Source organism: Scyliorhinus canicula, chromosome 2, assembly GCF_902713615.1.
Source record: "Scyliorhinus canicula chromosome 2, sScyCan1.1, whole genome shotgun sequence".
Taxonomy (NCBI): Eukaryota; Metazoa; Chordata; class Chondrichthyes; order Carcharhiniformes; family Scyliorhinidae; genus Scyliorhinus; species Scyliorhinus canicula.
Window position 1 is genome coordinate 208,276,507 of NC_052147.1, and position 20,158 is coordinate 208,296,664.

Sequence of the window (20,158 nt, forward strand, 5' to 3'; positions counted from 1 at the left end):
TTAGCGGCATTCAGAAAGCTGCCTCTGGGGACTATATTAGGGGGCTTTGTTGCCCATATCTGCCCTGAGGCTGCACTTGGACAAGCCTGGTTTAATGCCTTTTGTTTGTATTCATTCGTGGGTTGCAAGTGTGGCATTTCTTACCCATGCCTTAAGAACTGATGATAAGCTGTCTTTTTGAATCCAACTGAATGTCTTGCTGGGCCATTATAGTAGGCAGTTAAGAGTCAGTCACATTCCTATGGTCTAGAGACACATGTCAGTGAGATTGGGTATGGACAGCAGATTTTCTCCTGTAAAGGATGTTGGAGAACTCGATAGGTATTTACAACAACCCAGTTACACTTTAGTTAATTTAGGAATAAATATTTGAAAGAATTGCTTAATTCTAAATCTTTTTAAAATATATACCAGCATTCTCAGAACTGTGGAGCAGGAACCGGAATATTCCTTTTGATTAATGCCTCTGTAATCATCGTCATTCGTGGGCACCGGTTTTGCTTGTGGGGATCTGTCTACCTCGATACTCATGGTGAAGAGGACAGAGATCTAAGGTAATATGTTTCAGTAGTGTTTCTTGATTGAGGACTATCATAGTGATGTATTACTGAACTAGTTTTCTGAGGCCTTAACTAATAATACAAGATAAATTAATTCAGATGTGAATTTGTGGCCATGAATCTTTTGAATTGTCCCAAAAATGCAACTGGTCATTAATGTTCATCTATTTGGCCTGGAGGGGTACAGCACAGATTTGCCATGTGATACAGGAGCTTAAAGGTTTAAGTTCTGAGGTAGGGCTACATAAACTTTGCTATATTCATTTGAATTTAAAAGGTGAGGGATGGTCCAAATGAAGTGTTTAGAATAACAAAAGGATTTGATGACTTAGGAACATGAGAACTATTTCTCCACTGGAGGTATCTAGAACGAGGGACATAATTTTAAAGTTAGAGCCAATCCATTTAGTAGTAAAACCATGAAACATAACAAGGGGTAATGGAAATAATAACTTACTTTATAGGCGCTATATAAATGCATTGGAACATCCCAAAGCACGTCACAGCAATATTATAAATAAGGTGTAGCACATGGAGAAGGAGATATTAGGACAGGTAAAAGCTTAGTCAAAGAGATAGATTTTAAGAAGTTAACAAAAGAAGGAAAGTGAGGTAGTGAGGCGGTATGGTGTAGGGAAGAAACTTGAGAGTTAGAACCTAGGCTCTAGGATGGCCCAGCCACCAATGGTGGGAAATGTACAATAGGCCAGAGTTAGAGGAGCGCAGATGACTCGGAGAGTTGTGGGGTCAGAGGAAATGACAAAGATGGGGATAGAGGCAGACTACGGAAGGATTTGAAAACAAGATATTAAGATGTTGCTTGACCAGGATCTAATGTAGGTCAGTGAACGGAGGGGTGATAGGGGAGCAGAACTTGCTGTGAATTAAGACACAAGAAGCAGAGTTTTGGATGAGCTGAAGTTCACAAGAGGGTAGAATGTAGGAGACCTTCAGGAAATGCATTGGAATACGAGAGTCTAGAGATGGCTACGGTATGGATGAGGATTTCAGCAGCAGAACATCTGAGAAAAGGCAAAGTCGGACAATGTTCCGAAGGTGGAATAGGAGTCTTTGAGATCACATGAATATGAGGTCAGAAGTTCATCTCTGGATAAAATATCACACCAAGTTTGTCAGCAGTCTGATTTACTCTCAGATAGTTACCAGGGAGAGGGCTGGAGTCAGCAGATAGGAAATAACGTAGTTTGGAGCAGGGACCAGAATCAGCACTTCTTGTCAGATAAGCAGTCTGATAATTTAGTGACAGTGGGGATGTCGAGAGAGGTGTTGACAGTAGAGCTGGGTGTGTGTCAGCATACATATGAAAACTAACGCCATGCCTTTGGATGATGCCATCCAGATGCAGCATATTGATAAGAAATAGGAGGGGGCCAAGGATTGATCCTTGGTGGACACTCGTCGTAATGGTGTGGGAACAGGAATGGAAGCCATTACAAGTCATTCTCCTTCTATGATTAGAAAGGTAAGAATGGAACCACATAATTGCAGTCTAACCCACCTGGGCAACAGTGAAGAGGCATTGGAGGATAGTGTGGTCAACTGTGTCAAAAGCTGCAAACAGGCTGAGAACTATGAAGAAGGAAGGATTACCTTGTCACAGTCACATAGTATGTTGTTTGTGACTTTGATAAGAGCTGTTTTTGTAATGTGGTATGGTGGAAACCTAATTGGATAGATTCTAACATGGTGTGCCAGGAGGATGGGGCTGGATTTGGTAGATGACAGCATTCATAACAATTTTGCCAAGAAAGTGAGATTGAGGATGTGATAGTTTACAAGGGCAGTGGGATCAAGGGCTGATTTCTTTGAGGAGAGGGATGATGATGACAGATAAAAGAGAGGAACAACGCCTGAAGAGAGAACCGTTAATAATATCAACTAATGTAAGCGACAGGAGGGGATCTTGGTGATCAACAGTCAGTGGGTGTCATGGACAAGATGAGTACCAAGAGGGCATGTGGGGAGATAGGATGAAAACAAGAGAAAGATGCAAGTTCAGTGTTCGAGTGAGGAGGAGCATCAAAGTAAGTTTGCGGGTGGGTTGTTGTTATATTCTCAATGTGCTCCAAAGAGAAACAGTTTGGAGGTGCCACACTTGGGTGTCTTGCAAACATGATGTGAGGTTTATTCAGGGGATGTTGGTCATACAACCTAAGATGGAGAACTGAAGCCTGAACAAACACTCTGCTGATGTCATAACAGATCACATGACTTTCCATCAACAGGAATGTATTCCTTAATTCATAACAGCTGTGGAAGGGAGGGACATTTGGCATAGGCAGCAGATTAGATTGTCTCAAACTTTGTGACAAAGAAGTTCATGATCTTCTCAAATAATAGGACCGTTTCCTCTGAAATTGATTGAGTCAATTGAAATTTTCAAGACTGAAATATTTTTGTATCAAGGGATATCAAAGGCAATAAATTGTAACAAAGTTACTGATTAGCCAGCTCTGCCATACCGAGTCATGACTGGTGGTGGACAGCTAAACAATTAATAGGAGGAGGAAGCTCCACAAATATCTTCATCATGAATGATGGCAGAGTTCAGCACATCAGGTGAAAAGACCAGGCTGAAGTATTTGCAACCATCTTCAACCAGAAGTGCCAATTCTCCTCCTGAGGTCACAAACATCACAGGTGCCAATCTTCATCAAATTTAATTCATTCCACGTAATATCAAAAAACAGCTAAGCATAATTGTTACAGTAGTGATATGACTCTCAAGAACATTTCACTTGTAGTTGCTACGGACAGGAGGAGCATTAATTTTCACAGCCCTGATTTCTCCTCTCACTACCCATCTGTAAATAGAAAGGCATTTTAGATCTCTGATTTTCCCCTTTTTAAGTGGTGGTACATTATCCCCAACCCTTTAGTGTGGAGAGTTCCAAACCTCTATAAAATCACACAGCAAACCCAAGATAAGATAAAGTAAGAGAGTTGGTTTATTTTACACACAAAAAAAATGTGGTAAAGGGCTTTTGCACTAATACAACAAAAGAAGGATAAGAGAAAGAAAGGAATACAGGGCAAGGCCACAATAAAATTAAGTGTTATGGTTTTATGTGAGTCCTGTGCCTGAATCAAATGTCCAATGGCGTATTCTTTCAGAGGGTAATAGGCAGACTGTTGCAGGGGATTCCATCTTTCCAGAAACAAGGATTTCCACGATGGGAGAAGGCACATTGAATTGAATTAGTCTTGAAGGCACAATGCAGTCTTGAATATTCCTGTACTTCCCAGTGTAAATGAGGGCCAAGCTATTTATCTGGGCCGAGCTCTTACTGCTGCTACCTGCTCAATGAAAAAAATGGTAGATAGAGGTGGGCTGCTTGCCTGAGTTCTACTTCTGCTTTGAGCTCAATCCATGACTCAAGATAATGGGTGGGTTCCACCGGTCGTGTTGCGCCCAAAATGAGTGAGCTAGTCTCACTCTACTATGCGGTCCCAAGATCTAACCAAGGTGTAGGATCTAACCCCCTTGCCTTGGAGACCTTGGCCGAGTGTCATTCAGTGCTTGTCACCTGGGTGCCAGCCTGACATTGCCAAGTTGCTCAGATAGCACTGACAGCTGTCAGGGGCACTGCCAGCGTGCCCAGTTGGCATTTTCTTCACACCAGTGATCAGACCCGGTTGTGCCTTGGACGGGTGTAGGGGGGTGTGCGGTGACCTCCTCATAGTGAGTTGGAGCTTGGGGGGGGGGGGGGGGGGTCGTGTCGGGGCCTCGAGATTATGGGTGAGGAGTTCCGGTGAGTGGAGCTCCACAGTGCAGAAAACGGGGCTAGGTGCGACCTCGTCGGCGAATTCCCCACTGAGGCCCCTGGTCCACATGACGGGCATTCGAGTGCGGGGTGTTTTCCAGCGCTCCAAGCACCGGGAAACACCCGGCTAATCACACGCACTGCAGGACTGTAGCTGGCTGGGGAAAACATCCCATCTGCTAATCCATTATGTTGACATGGCTGGAATATATATGCAATACAAGGAGTATTACATTTCAGGCGGCGTGAGGTTTGTTCACTTTCAAACTGCTCAGAAACTTCCAGAGGCCAAGTTAGATCAGTTAGAGCTATTCTTTAACCCCAGAAATAGTGACTTCAGAAAACATAAAAAATAACTTCATAAAATAACTAGGTTGCCGGATATTTATATGTGTTTATTCCTGTTTCCTGGTCAGGGCATAGTACTGAAGACCTGTACTCCAGAATTAGTCATTCCCCTCGCCAAGATATTACTGTATAGGTAGAACACAGGTACTGACAATGTGACAATTGCCTCGGGGTGTCAATTCCAGAAAGAGAAGGAACAGCCAAACCGGCCAATTTATCGCCCCATCAATCATTAGCAGAATGATTGAAGCTGTCGATAATAGCACTATCAAGTAGTACTTACTCGGCAGTAACCTGCTCACCAGTGCTCAGTTTGGGTTCCTCCAGAATCACTCACTCCAACATGGACAAAACAGATGAATTCCAGAGGTGAGGTGACTGTGATTGACATCAAAGCAACATTTGACTGTATGCAGCATCAAGGGGCCCTTTTTCATTGGGAATTCAGGAAGAACTCTCCACTGGCTAGAGTCGTACCGAGCACAAAAGAATATTGTTGTATTTATGGAGGTCAGTTATATCAGAGCAGCTGCAGTCCATTTTTCTGGAGGAGGGTAAATGGCCAGAGATCATGGTTCACATTGACACCAATGACATAGGTATGAAGAAGGATGAGGTCTCAAAAGCAAAGGTAGGAAAGGAACTTAAAAAGCAGTTATCTCAGCTAGCATCGGATTGAGTTATTAAGCACGTGCCTGGCAAATTGGTGTAGGAGGGAGGGCATCAGATTTCTGAGGAATTGGGGCTGGTTCTGGGGCAGGTAGGACCTGGACCAGATGGATGGGTTGCACATGAGGAGAACCAGGGCTAACATCCTCGTAGGAAAATTTGCTTGTGCTATTGGCATGGATTGAAACTAGATTGGCAAGAGAATGGGAACCTGAAAGGAGGGTAACAAAACTGGTAACAGAAAATAAAACGGTTGCAAGCGAAATTAAAAGGCAGACAAATCAATGGCATCTGATTAGGATCAGAATGCAGAATAATGTTAAAAAGACCAAGTTACGGGCACTTTTTCTGAATGCACATCACATTCACAGTAAATTAAATGATTTGAAGGCACAAACTGAGCAAAGTATTTAATTACCATAATGGAGACATGGTTACAAGATAACCAGGACTGGGAACTGAATACTCGGAGATAAACATCAAATTGCAGAGAGACATTAATTTTTTGTGAAAAGATAAAATGGATGCGTTTCAGTGAAAGGCAATGTAAGTTGATGCATTATTGACTTAAAAAGGATTGAACCATGTTCTTTCTAAATGATGAGAAGACAAACAGTGGAAGTTCAAAATGTGCAGATATTTCACAGCTGGATTCACACATAGGTTTACAGTGCAAGGGGCAAAGTTTAGAGGGGATGTGTGAGGGAAGTTTTGTACACGGAGGGTAGTGGGTTCATAGAAACATAGAAAATGGGTGCAGGAGTAACGACAACAATCTCTACCTCAATGTCAGCAAAACTAAAGAACTGATCATTGACTTCAGGAAACAAAGTACCATACACAACCCTGTCTGCACCAACGGGGCCGAGGTGGAGTTGGTTGACAGCTTCAAATTCCTAGGTGTGCACATCACTAACAATCTGCCCTGGTCCACCCAAGTTGAGACCATGAAAGCACAGCAGCGGACTTCCGGTGGCGACTATGCTGTGAACAGTTGCACATTTAGCAGTTCCTGCTCTTGGTTTTTTTTGATGGCTTTTAAGCTGGATTTTCGCGGAAATTTTTTCTAACATAAGTGGATAAAAGCGAGAGGAAGAAAAGGCTATCCTATGGAATTACGCTCGAAAAATAATCGCAAAGAAGGAATCAAAAGTTGATTGGAAGTGAGGATCTGAGCTTGGTGGCTGCAATGGCAGAGAAGCTAGGTCCAGCCCAGTGGTTGACAGACCAGTTGGTTGCATACCTGGATGAGAAGTTCACCCGGCACCGTAAGGAGCGTGCGGAGGACCTGATCAAGGTGGTTGCCTCGATTAAGGAGGCTGTTGACCCGGCTGGAGGTGACAGTGAAGACACACGGACAGTCGATCTAAAAACTGCAGGACCAGGCGACGGAACAAGAGGAGCAGTCCACTGGGATGGCACTGCAAAATGGCGTTTTGCAAGATCGACAAAAGCGGCTGCTGGAAGACCTGGAGAATAGTTCCCACAGGCAGAACGTTTGGATTGTCGGTCTCCCGGAGGGAAAGGAAGGATCGTATGCCGGTGCGTATGTTGTGAGGATGTTCAGGAAAATGCTGGGGGCGGAGGCGTTCGACAGGCCGTTGGAGGTGGACCGGGCTCACAGGGAACTTATGCGCAAGCCCCAGGGGTCGTGAGTCCCCGAGGGCATTGGTGGTGAAGCTACACCGATTCCTGGACAAGGAACTCATCATGAAATGGGCTAGGGAGACGAAATGGTTCGTATGGGAAGAAGCTGAGATCCGGGCCTACCAGGACTTGCGAGCAGAACTTGCTAAGAGGACGGTTAAGTTTCAATAAAGTTAAAGCGGCGCTGTATGCGAAGGGAATAAAATTTGGACTTCTTTACCCGGCCCGCCTTTGGGTAACCTACGAGGAGCGGGAACTGTATTTTAGCTCGCCGGAAGAAATAGCGGGCTTTATGAAAGACAACAACCTGGGGGACCTATAAGGACATAATAAAAAGAGAAAACTGGTCGGTAGCGATTTACATCAAAAAGTTCTGTGCTGCACTGTAACTTGAGTTGCGATGACCGGGAAGTGAAGGGGGGTTGTTTTTTCTTTTTGAGTTACCTAACTCAGACCTTTCAGTGTCTGTACTGAGGTATGGTTTCTTCCTTTTTGTTCCTCCTGCAGGGCGTTCGAGGTGAGGGACACCGTCAGTGGCCCTGCTGAGTTCACCTGCGGGAAGTGCACCCACCTACAGCTCCTCAAAGACAATGTTAGGGAGCTGGAGCTGGATGAACTGAGGATCATTCGGGAGGCAGAGATGGGAAGGGGGGCGAGCAGGAGAGCATTAGTTACTGGAGACTCTATAGTTAGAGGTACAGATAGGCGGTTCTGTGGCAACGAAAGAGGCTCAAGGTTGGTGTGTTGCCTCTCGGGTGCCAATGTCCGTGATGTCTCTGATTGCGTTTTCAGGATCCTTAAGGGGGAGGGGGAGCAGCCACAAGTTGTGGTACACATCGGTACCAACGACATAGGTAGGAAAAGGGACGAGGATGTAAAACAGGAATTCGGGGAGCTAGGGTGGAAGATGAGAGCCAGGACAGACAGTGTTGACATCTCTGGTTTGCTGCAAGTGCCACGTGCTAGTGAAGTGAGGAACAGGGAGAGAGTGCTGTTAAACACATGGCTACAGGGATGGTGTAGGAGGGAGGGTTTCAGTTACTTGGATAATTGGAGCACATTCTGGGGCAGGTGGGACCTGTACAAACAGGACGGGTTACACCTGAACCAGAGGGGCACCAATATCCTGGGAGGGAAATTTGCTACAGCTCTTCGGGAGGGTTTAAACTAATTTGGCAGGGGGATGGGAAACTAATTTGTAGTCCAGGAGATAGCGTTGCTGGCGTTCAGGAAGTTGAGGGTAGTGCAGTACTGAGGAAGGTACCAAGGTCACAAGAGTGGACCTGCAGGCATGAAGGTGGTTTGAAGTGTGTCTACTTCAATGCGAGGAGCATCAGAAATAAGGTTGGTGAGCTTGAAGCATGGATTGGTACCTGGGACTACGATGTTGTGGCCATTACGGAGAAGTGGATAGAACAGGGGCAGGAATGGTTGTTGGAGGTTCCGGGGTTTAGATGTTTCAGTAAGATTAGGGAAGGTGGTAAAAGAGGTGGAGGAGTAGCATTGTTAATCAAGGATCGTATAATGGCTGAAGAAAGGCAGTTTGAGGAGGATCTGTCTACCAAGGTAGTGTGGGCTGAAGTTAGAAATAGGAAAGGAGTGATCACTTTGTTAGGAGTTTTCTATAGGCCCCCAAACAGTAACAGAGATGTGGAGGAAAAGATTGCAATGCAGATTTTGGATAGGTGCAGTAGTCACAGAGTAGTTGTCATGGGTGACTTTAACTTTCCAAATATTGATTGGAACCACTATAATTCGAATAGTTTGGATGGGGCTGTTTTTATCCAGTGTGTGCAGGAGAGTTTCCTCACACAATATGTGGATAGACCAACAAGAGGCAGGGCCACATTGGATTTGATACTGGGTAATGAACTGGGCCAAGTGTTAGATTTGGTTGTGGGAGAGCACTTTGGAGATGGTGAAAACAATTCGGTGACTTTCACTATAGCAATGGAGAGGGTTAGGGACATATGGCAGGGCAAGGTTTATAACTGGGGGAAGGGTAATTACGATGCGATTAGGCAAGAATTGGGGAGCAGAAGATGGAAACAGACACTGTCAGAGATAGGCACAATTGAGATATGGAGCTTGTTCAAGGAGCAAATACTAGGTGCCCTTGACATGTATGTCCCTGTCAGGCAGGGAGAAAATGGTCGAGTGAAGGAACCATGGTTTACAAAAGAAGTTGAATGTCGTGTCAAGAGGAAGAAGGGGGCTTATGTAAGGATGAAAAAACAAGGTTCAGTTATAGCACTTGAGGGATGCAAGATAGCTAGGAAGCAGCTCAAGAAAGGGCTTAGGCGAGCTAGGAGGGGGCATGAGAAGTCTTTGGCAGGTAGGATCAAGGATAACCCGAAGGCTTTTTACACTTATGTGAAGAATAAAAGAATGACCAAGGTGAAGTTAGGGCCGGTCAAGGACAGTAGTGGGAACGTATGCATGGAGTCTGAAGATATAGGAGAGGCCCTAAATGAATACTTTTCTTCAGTGTTCACAAAGGAGAGGCGCCATGTTGTTGAGGACGATAGTGCGATACAACTGGTAGGCTGGAGGAGGTAGATATTCGGAAGGAAGACGTGTTAGAAATTTTGAGAAGCCTGAGGATAGATAAGTCTCCTGGGCCTGATGGAATATATCCTAGGATTCTTTGGGAGGCGAGGGATGAGATTGCGGAGCCTTTGGCTTTGATCTTTATGTCCTCACTGACTACAGGAATAGTGCCAGAAGACTGGAGAGAGGCGAATGTTGTCCCCTTGTTAAAGAAAGGGAATAGGTATAACCCTGGGAATTAAAGGCCGGTTAGTCTCACTTCGGTCATAGGTAAATTTTTGGAAAGGGTCCTGAGGGATAGGATTTATGATCATTTGGAAAGATACAGCTTAATCCAGGATAGCCAGCACAGATTTGTGAGGGGTAAGTCTTGCCTCACAAGTTTGATTGTATTCTTTGAGGAGGTAACTAAGTACATAGATGAAGGGAGGACAGTTGATGACGTAAACATGGATTTTAGTATGGCTTTTGATAAGGTGCCCCATGGACGACTCATGCAGAAAGTAAGGAGGCATAGCATAGAGGGAAATTTGGCCGATTGTCTACCACAGAGAAGACAGAGGGTGGTGGTAGATGGTAAATTTTCATCCTGGAGCCCAGTCGCCAGCGGTGTACCACAGGGATCAGTGCTGGGTCCTCTGCTATTTGTGATTTTTATCAATACTTGGATGATGGTGTTGAAGGTTGGGTTAGCTAATTTGCTGATGACACCAAGATTGGTGGAGTAGTGGATAATGTGGAGGGCTGTTGTAGGCTGCAAAGAGACATTGATAGGATGCAGAGCTGGGCTGAAAAGTGGCAGATGGAGTTTAACCCTGATAAGTGTGAGGTGATTCATTTTGGTAGGCCAAATTTGAATGTAGATTACAAGGTTAACGGCAGGGTTCTGAAGGATGTGGAGGAGCAGAGAGATCTTGGAGTTCATGTCCAAAGATCTCTGAAATTTGCCACCCAAGTGGATAGAGCTGTGAAGAAAGCCTAGAGTGTGTTAGCGTGTATTAGCAGGGGGATTGCGTTTAAGAGCAACTGTACAAGACCTTGGTTAGACCACATTTGGAGTATTGTGTGCAGTTCTGGTCACCTCATTATAGGAAGGATGTGGAAGCATTGGAAAGGGTGCAAAGGAGATTTACCAGGATGCTGCCTGAATTGGAGGGTAGGTCTTAAGAAGAAACGTTGAGGGAGCTAGGGCTTTTCTCATTGGAGCGAAGGAGGATGAGAGGTGACTTAATTGAGGTGTATAAGATGACGAGAGGGATAGAGTGGACGTTCAGCGACTTTTTCTTCGGGTGGATGTAGCTGTTACAAGGGGGTATAACTATAAGGTTCATGGTGGAAGATATAGGAGGGATGTCAGAGATAGGCTCTTTGCTGAGAGAGTGGTTGGGGCGTGGACGCACTCCCAGATATGGTAGTGGAATCGGACAATTTAGGAACTTTCAAGCGGTTATTGGATAGGCATATGGAGTGCACTAGAATGATTGGGAGTAGATTGATTTGATCTTAGTTTCAGACTAGTTCGGCACAACATCGTGGGCAGAAGGGCCTGTACTGTGCTTTACAGTTCTATGTTTGTGTTTGTAAAACAAATAGGGAAAATAATAATAAAGAAAAAAGAATGGAGGGGGGAAAAGAGGAGTTTTCAAATTAAGATGGTCTCGGAGGGGAAGACCCGGTTCAAGTTTTTACATAGATAATTTTTCCTGTCTCTCTATTTACCCTTTTTGTTTACACTTCTATTTGGAGCTCTGTTTGAAGGTGATGGGATTGATAAGATGTTGTAACGGGCGAGGGGTGGGCCATTGAGTTTGGGCCTTAAGTGGAGGTGTGTTTGCTTTTTGCGCTCGGTGCTATTGTTCTGAAAACTTATGTTAAGAGCTGGGGTGTAAAAGATCCAGCAGCAGGTAGACTTTTAGGCATCAGTGGTGGAGCTGCTAGGTTATCTGGTAAGGCTAGCTCACGGAAACAAAGTGGAGGGTGAGCGTAAAAGTGACGAGGTTTGGGGGGGGGGGGGGGGGGGGGGGGGGTTACTGCTGATGATTTGGGGACTTCCAGGAGGCTGGAGATGGAGACTAGATGGTGGTTGCCGCCGATGGGCGGATCTGGGGAGGTGCAGGCTAGGGGCTAGCCTAGGAAAGGTCATGGCTGATCAACAGGGGACCAGACTGGTTATGTGGAATGTTCATGGCCTGAATGGGCCGGTCAAGAGGGCCTGTGTGTTCGCACACTTAAGACAGTTAAAGGCGAATGTGGCCATGTTCCAGGAGACACACTTGAAGCGAGGGAATCAATTTAGACTGAAAAAGGGATGGGTTGGACAGGTGTTTCATTCAGGATTAGACATCAAAACAAGGGGGGTGGCCATCCTGATTAACAAAAAGGTGGCATTCGAGGTGGGGAAAATGGTGGCAGATTTATCAGGGTGAGTGGGAAACGGAGGGAATGGTAGTGGTGCTAGTGAATATATATGCCCTGAACTGCGACAACGTCGCGTTTGTTCGGAAGATGCTGGGAAAAATCCCGGACCGCGACTCGCACCGGTTGATCATGGGGGGTGATTTTAATACGGTTTTAGATCCTGGGATGGACCGGTCCAGTTCTCGGTCGGGGAAAGTGTCAGCAATGGCAAAAGAGCTGCGAGGGTTCATGGAGCACATGGGAGGTGCTGATCCGTGGAGATTTGAGAAGCCAAGGAGTAAGGAATATTCATTCTACTCCCATGTTCACAAGGTGTACTCCAGGATCATACTTTTTATATTGGACAAAACATTATTAGCGGGGCTAGTGGGCACAGAGTATTCAGCAATCGTAGTATCGGACCATGCGCCACATTGGCTAGACCTACAGGTGAACACGGGAAACTCTCAGCGCCCACAGTGGAGGCTAGATGCAGGGTTGTTAGCAGACGAGATATGTGAGCGAGGGAGGCCATTCGTTGTGTATATAAACATCACGACACGGAAGAGATCGCGGCTGGGGTGGTGTGGGAGGCATTGAAAGCGGTCATCTGAGCTGAATATATTCTGATTGTGGCCCAAAGAGAGAGTGCTGAACGGGCGGAGCTGGACAGGCTAGTAGGAAAAATCTTACGCGTGGATAAGAGATACACAGAGTCTCCGAATGAAGAGCTCCTGAACCAGAGACAGAGACTTCAAATGGATTTTGGGCTCCTTTCCACAGGCGGAGGGACAGCTGAGGAGGGTAAAAAGGGCAGTGTGCGAATATGGGGAGAAAGTTAGTAGGATGTTGGCACATCAGCTGAGGAAGCAGGAGGCGGCAAGAGAGATAGGGAAAATTAAGGATGCGAGGGGGAATGTAGTGAGGGACCAGGAGGCAGTTAATGACGTGTTCCGGGAATTTTATAGCCGTTTCTACGAGTCCGAACCCCCTGGGGGAGGAGGGAATGAACCAATTCCTGGAGAGGCTAGAGTTACCGAAGGTAGATGAGGAGCTGGTGGAAGTTTGGGGGGGCCCAATTGGGCTCAGTGAAGTGATAGACGGTTCGGGCAGGGATTTGTGGACTGGGTCCGGCTGTTGTATCAGGCCCCAGTGGCAAATGTGACAACCAACTGAACCTGGTCAGAATATTTTAATCTTGGGAGAGGGATAAGGCAGGGTTGCCCGCTCTCCCCATTACTGTTTGCCCTGGCCATAGAGCCTTTAGCAATAGCCCTTAAAAGCATCGAGTGCATGGCGGGGAATAGTGAGTGGGGGGGGGGGGGGCACAAGGTTTCTCTTTATGCGGATGATTTGCTGCTTTAGGTTACAGACCTGGTGGGAGGAATCACCAAAATCATGGAGGTATTGGGAGAATTTGGGCGATTTTCAGGCAATAAGCTGAATATGGGAAAGAGCGAGACGTTTGTGATGAGGGCACTTCTGGAGCGGGGTCGCGTGGAGGATGGCCTGGTCCTCCCGAGCTTTATTAACTATTACTGGGTGGCCAATATTTCGATGGTCAGGAAGTGGGTAGTGGGGGAGGGGTCAGCCTGGGAACGAGTGGAAGCGGCGTCCTGTAAGGGCACGAGTTTGGAGGTTTTACTAACGGCACCCCTGCAGTTTTCGCCGTCTCGGTACTCTATAAGCCCTGTGGTGGTGGCATCCCTAAGGGGGTGGGGGCAATGGAGGCAGCATATGGGACTGGGGGGGGCGACAGTGTGGTCTCCGATTTGTAACAATCACAAGTTTATCCCAGGGAGGCTGGATGGGGGCTTCAGGAGGTGGCAGCATGCAGGGATCGAGAGATTTGGGGACTTATTTATCTAGGAGGGCTTTCCGACCTTGGAGGCACTAGAGGAGGAGTTTGAACTACCTGGTGGGAATGGTTTTAGATATCTTTAGGTCTGGGACTTTGTCCGGAGGCAGGTTCCAAACTTCCCTCGCCTCCCCCTGAGGGGACTACAGGAAAAGGTGATGCCAAAAACTGGAGTTGGAGAAGGAAGGACTTCGGAGATATACAAGGAGTTGATGGAGTGGGAAGGCGCCCAGATCAGGGAGGTGAAGCAAAAGTGGGAAGAGGAGCTGGGAAGAGAGCTGGAAATGGAAAAGTGGGAAAAAGCCTTGAGAGTTAATTCATCTTCATCCTGTGCCAGACTCCTGTGCGTGGCAAAACTTGGTTCCAACTCCATCTACAAGTTTGCTGACGATACGACCATAGTGGGCCGGATCTCGAATAACGACGAGTCAGAATACAGGAGAGAGACAGAGAACCTAGTGAAGTGGTGTAGCGACAACAATCTCTCCCTCAATGCCAGCAAAACTAAAGAGCTGGTCATTGACTTCAGGAAGCAAAGTACTGTACACACCCCTGTCAGCATCAACGGGTCCGAGGTGGAGATGGTGAGCAGTTTCCAATTCCTACGGGTGCACATCTCCAAAATCTGTCCTGGTCCACCCATGTCGACGCTATCACCAAGAAAGCACAACAGCGCCTATACTTCCTCAGGAAACTAAGAAAATTCGGCATGTCCACATTAATCCTTACCAACTTTTACAGATGCACCATAGAAAGCATCCTATCGGGCTGCATCACAGCCTGGTATGGCAACTGCTCGGCCCAGGACCGCAAGATACTTCAGAGGGTCATGAACACCGCCCAGTCCATTACACGAACCTGCCTCCCATCCATTGACTCCATCTACACCTCCCGCTGCCTGGGGAAAGCAGGCAGCATAATCAAAGATTCCTCCCACCCGGCTTACTCACTCTTCCAACTTCTTCCATCGGGCAGGAGATACAGAAGTCTGAGAACACGCATAAACAGACTCAAAAACAACTTCTTCCCCACTGTCACCAGACTCCTAAATGACCCTCTTATGGACTGACCTCATTAACACTATACCCTGTATGCTTCATCCAATGCCAGTGCTTATGTAGTTACATTGTATATCTTGTGTTGCCCTATTATGTATTTTCTTTTATTCCCTTTTCTTCCCATGTACTTAATGATCTGTTGAGATGCTTGCAGAAAAATACTTTGCACTGTACAATACACGTACATATAAAATATAAAATCGGTACACGTGACAATAAACAAATCCAATCCAATCTAATTTAGCCTGATCCAGTTCAAAGTGGCCCACAGGGCTCACATGACGGTAGTTCGGATGAGCATGTTCTTTGAGGAGGTGGAGGATAGATGTGGGTGGTGTGGGAGTAGTCCAGCTAGCCATGTGCATATGTTCTGGGCATGTCCGAAGTTGAGGGGATTCTGGCAGGGATTTGCAGACGTTATGTCAGAAGTCCTGGAAGGGAGGGTAACCCCGAGTCCAGAACTGGCAATATTTGTGGTATCGGATGATCCAGGGGCCAAGGTGGGGAGGGAGGCTAATGTCCTGGCCTTCTCCTCCCTGGTGGCCCGGAGACGGATTTTGCTGGGATGGAGAGACTCGGAGCCCCCGAAGTCAGGTGTGTGGGGCAGCAATATGGCAGGGTTTCTCACCCTGGAAAAAATCATGTTCACCTTGAGAGGATCAACTCAGGGGTCGCTCAAAGATGGCAGCCGTTCATCAACTTCTTCAAAGAAAATTGAACGTCAGTAGTAAGGGAGGGGGAATACGGTGGGGGTGGGAAGAAAATCAGAGGCATGGCAGTGTTATATAAAGATAGGGAACTCAGTATATGGGTAGTTAGGAAATAGGGCGCGGGCAGTTGGGGAATTGTGTTTGTTTTGGATTCTTTTCTTTTTTTATATATTACATGTGTCGGCCCACGCAACTGTTTAAGAAATGTTACTGTGGACTTCCGGTGGCGGCTATGAGGGAGTAAGTCGCACATTTGGTGGCTCTCGCTCCGGAATGACTTTAAGACCCTTTTCCCTGGCATTTTTGACCTTTTGAGCGCTGGAGTGAAAAACAATAGCACTCTAGATCTGAATCCATACAGAGTTGTATGGACTTAAGGAGCAGAAGGGAGCGAAAACAGGCGAAGAAGGGGCTGAACAAAGGTGGTGTGGAAGCTCAAGTGGGAGGAAAGATGGCCGATGAACGGACCATGGAAAGAACGGTCCAGGCAGCACTGGACAACATGCTGCAGGTCATGAAAGAGAGCTTTGCAGCACTGAAGCGGGATAATTTGGAACCGCTCCAGAAAGCGGTGGAGCGACTTGACCAGAGGCTGGATGCTCAGGATAAGAAGGTCCAGGCACTGGAGAAGACAGTGGAAGAGCAGGCGGATTTCCAAACGGTAGCGGATGTGGAAATTAGTAAGTTGAAGGAGCAGCAAGCAAGGCTGATGGACAAGCTGGAGGACCTGGAAAACTGGTCTTGCCGGCAGAATCTGAGAATCATTGGGCTCCCGGAGGGGGCCGAGGGAGTGGATGCCACGGCATATGTGGCCGACATGCTGCAGAAGCTGGTGGGGGATGATTTCTTCCCGCGTCCGTTGGAGCTGGTCAGGGCAGACAGTGAAGGCGAGGCAGCCACGAGGGTTTCCCCCGGCGATGGTGGTCAGGTTCCATAGGTTCGTGGACAAGGAGCGGGTTCTACAGTGGGCCAAGAGCACGAGGAGCTGCTCATGGAACAGTGTCCTGCGCATCTACCAGGATCTGAGCCAGGAGGTGGCCAGAAGGAGGGCAGCCTATAGACAAATTAAAGAGATCCTGTTTAAAAAGGTCAAGTTTGGGCTACTTTTCCCGGCGCGGCTTTGGGTCACATACCGGGAACAGCAACATTATTTTGACGACCCGGAGGAAGCGATGGACTTCGCTAAGGGGCATGGACTGGTGCCGAACTGAGGACCCATGGACTCAAGTTAGAGTGTACTAAGGGATGTCTGCATTTGTTCGTAGATTGCCCTTCGTGTTAGCGATGTCGCTCGGCATGTTCTTTTACTTAAAATTGGGGGTGTTCTTGTGTTTGTATTTGCCTGTTTGAAAGTTTTAAAGTTAAAGCCAAAGTGATAGTTAAAGTTTAAGTTATTGGGTGCTGGGGTGCTGTTCGGGTTCTCTGCTTTTTTTTCTCTTCTGGGAATGTTGCTTTGTTCTTTGTTTGTTTTCTCTCTGTCTTGGTCCCAGAGCGATTGCTCGAACAGGGCTGTTCTGGGGAGGTAGTGTTGATGGGCGGGCGGGGAGCGGCGGGGATAATAGGTGTGAGACATGGTGGCGCCGGAGATGGAAGCCACCAGGCTAGCTCCTTTGAGCTAGTCAATGGGAGCGAGATGGGGGGTGTGTATACAGCCAGTATATGGCAGGGGTTAGGTTACAAAGGGTTGTTGCTGGGGAGGGGGGAAGATGATCTGCTGACGAGGGAGGGAACTAACTGAACCAGGTTACAGGGAAGAGGTCGGGGGTGGGAGCTGCCAAGAGGCGGACCAGGGGAGGCGTGGCACATGGGCAGGGGGTGGGCCCAAGTCGGGGGATGGCTGATCGGTGTAGGGGGGGGCAGGTTGCCCTCCAACCAGGCTGATCACCTGGAATGTTAGAGGATTAAACGGGCCGGTCAAGAGGACACGTGTGTTCGTGCACTTACGGGCTCTGAAGGCGGATGTAATGTTACTGCAGGAGACACATTTGAAAGTGGCGGACCAGATTAGATTACGAAAGGGCTGGGTTAGCCAGGTCTTTCATTCGGGGCTTGACGCTAAGACCAGAGGGGTCGCGATCATGATTAACAAACGGGTTAAATTTGAGGCGGACAGCACAGTTGCGGATAGGGGTGGTAGATTTCTCATGGTCCGGGGCAAGCTTGAGGGGGTGAAGGTGGTCCTAGTGAATGTTTACGCTCCAAACTGGGATGATGTAGATTTCATCAAAAGGCTGCTGGGGAAAATCCCCAACTTGGATTCACACAAGTTGATTATGGGTGGGGACTTTAATACAGTCCTCGACCCCGACCTCGACCGGTTGTGCTCCAGAACGGGCAGGGTCCCGGCAATGGCAAGGGAACTGAGAGGGTTCATGGAACAAATGGGGGGGGAAGACCCCTGGAGAATCAGCCAGCCGACGGGGAAGGAGTTCTCATTCTATTCACATGTTCACAAGGTTTATTCTCGTATTGACTTCTTTATTATGAGTAGGGACTTTTTGGATGGGGTGAGGGATACTGAATACTCGGTGATCACTATTTCGGACCATGCTCACATTGGGTCGACCTGCTGGCCTGCATAGAAAGTTACCAGCGCCCACAATGGAGGTTAGAGGTGGGATTGTTGGCAGAGGAGAGGGTGTGTGAGAGAGTGGGGAAATGCATGCAGGACTACCAGCAGGTCAACGATACAGGGGAAGTCTCAGCAGCGGTGCTCTGGGAGGCGCTGAAGGCGGTGGTGAGAGGGGAACTGATCTCAATCCGAGCCCATAGGGACAAAACGGACAGGGCGGAGATGGACAGACTGGTGCAGGAGATGACACAGACGGATAGGGAATATGCGGACTCCCCGAGGGCAGAGCTACTTAGGGAACGACAGAGACTGCAGGTGGAGCTGGGAGCGCTATCCACTGGGAAGGCCGTGGAGCAACTCAGAAAGGCCAGGGGTGCGATGTATGAGTATGGGGAGAAAGCCAGCAGAATGCTTGCACAGCAACTTAGGAAGAGGGAGGCGGCCAGGGAGATAGGGACGGTAGTGGACGGGGCAGGGAACCGGGTGGGAGACGCGGCAGGATTGAACAGGGTATTCAGGGACTTTTACAGTAAGCTGTATACCTCGGAACCCCCCACGGGGCCGGAGGCGATGAGGCGCTTCTTAGATGGGCTGACCTTCCCAAAGGTGGGCAAGGGGATGGTAGAGGGGCTGGGGGCCCCGATCAGAGCTGAAGAAGTAATGGGGGGCCTGAAGGGCATGCAGTCGGGTAAAGCCCTGAGACCGGATGGGTATCCAGTGGAGTTCGACAAAACGTTTGCGGGTACACTGGGGCCGGTGCTGGTTAGGGTGTTTAACGAGGCGAGGGACAATGGGGTGCTACCCCCGACGATGTTGCAAGCCACCATCTCGCTGATATTAAAACGGGATAAGGATCCGGAGGTCTGTGGGACCTATAGGCCAATCGCCCTGATTAATGTAGACGCTAAACTGCTGGCCAAGATCCTGGCGTCCAGAATCGAAGACTGGGTACCGGACGTGATTGTGGACGACCAAACGGGGTTTGTTAAGGCCAGGCAGCTGGTAGCCAACCTAAGAAGGCTACTTAATGTGATTATGTTGCCCCCGGAGGGCAGACAGAAGGAGGTAGTGCTGGCAATGGATGCCGAAAAGGTTTTTGACCGGGTGGAGTGGGACTATTTATGGGAGGTGCTGGGAAGGTTTGGGTTTGGAGAAGGCTTTGTGAACTGGGTTAGCCTGCTATATCAGGCCCCGGAGGCTAGTGTAAAGATGAACAGAACGACATCTTGAGTATTTTAGACTACACCGCGGGACAAGACAGGGATGCCCCCTCTCTCCACTGTTGTTTGCGTTGGCCATAGAACCGCTGGCAATTGCTCTGAGAGCGGCAAGGGGATGGAAGTGAATGGTCAGGGGGGATAGAACACAAGGTCTCGCTCAACGCGGATGACCTGCTTTTGTATGTGTCAGATCCAGCGGCAGGGATGGACAGGATTTTGGAAATCCTAGGGGAGTTTGGCCGGTTTTCGGGCTACAAGTTGAACATGACAAAAAGTGAGATGTTTGTGGTGCAGGCGAGGGGTCAGGAGAATAGGCTGAGGGAGCTACCATTTAGGCTGGTTGGGGAAAGTTTTAGGTATTTAGGGATACAAGTGGCACGCGACTGGGGTAAGATACATAAGTTGAACTTGTCCAGGCTGGTGGAACAAATGAGGAGCGAGTTTCGGAGGTCGGATGCACTCCCGCTGTCACTAGCGGGGAGAGTACAGACAGTGAAGATGACGATCCTCCTGAGATTCCTATTTATTTTTCAGTGTCTCCTTATTTTCATTCCGCGGTCCTTCTTTAAAACAATCAATCAAATCATCCTGGGATTTGTTTGGGCGGGGAAGTCCCCGCGGGTAAAGAGGGGGATGCTGGAACGGATCCGTAGCGAGGGGGGGGTGGCGTTGCCGAACCTCAGCAACTACTACTGGGCGGCTAACATAGCCATGATAAGGAAATGGATGGTGGGTACGGGGTCGGTTTGGGAGAGGGTGGAGGCTGCTTCGTGCAGGGTCACCA

General features: G+C 48.0%; 1 protein-coding gene across 1 annotated transcript in view; it reads left to right on the plus strand.

Annotated features, from left to right (window-relative positions):
• ubr3 (ubiquitin protein ligase E3 component n-recognin 3) overlaps positions 1-20,158 on the plus strand; it is a 466,944-nt gene that overhangs the window by 438,804 nt on the left and 7,982 nt on the right. Inside the window, exon 38 of the mRNA XM_038790293.1 lies at positions 415-554. Coding sequence (XP_038646221.1) covers positions 415-554 — 140 coding nt within the window. The remainder of the gene's footprint in view (positions 1-414; positions 555-20,158) is intronic.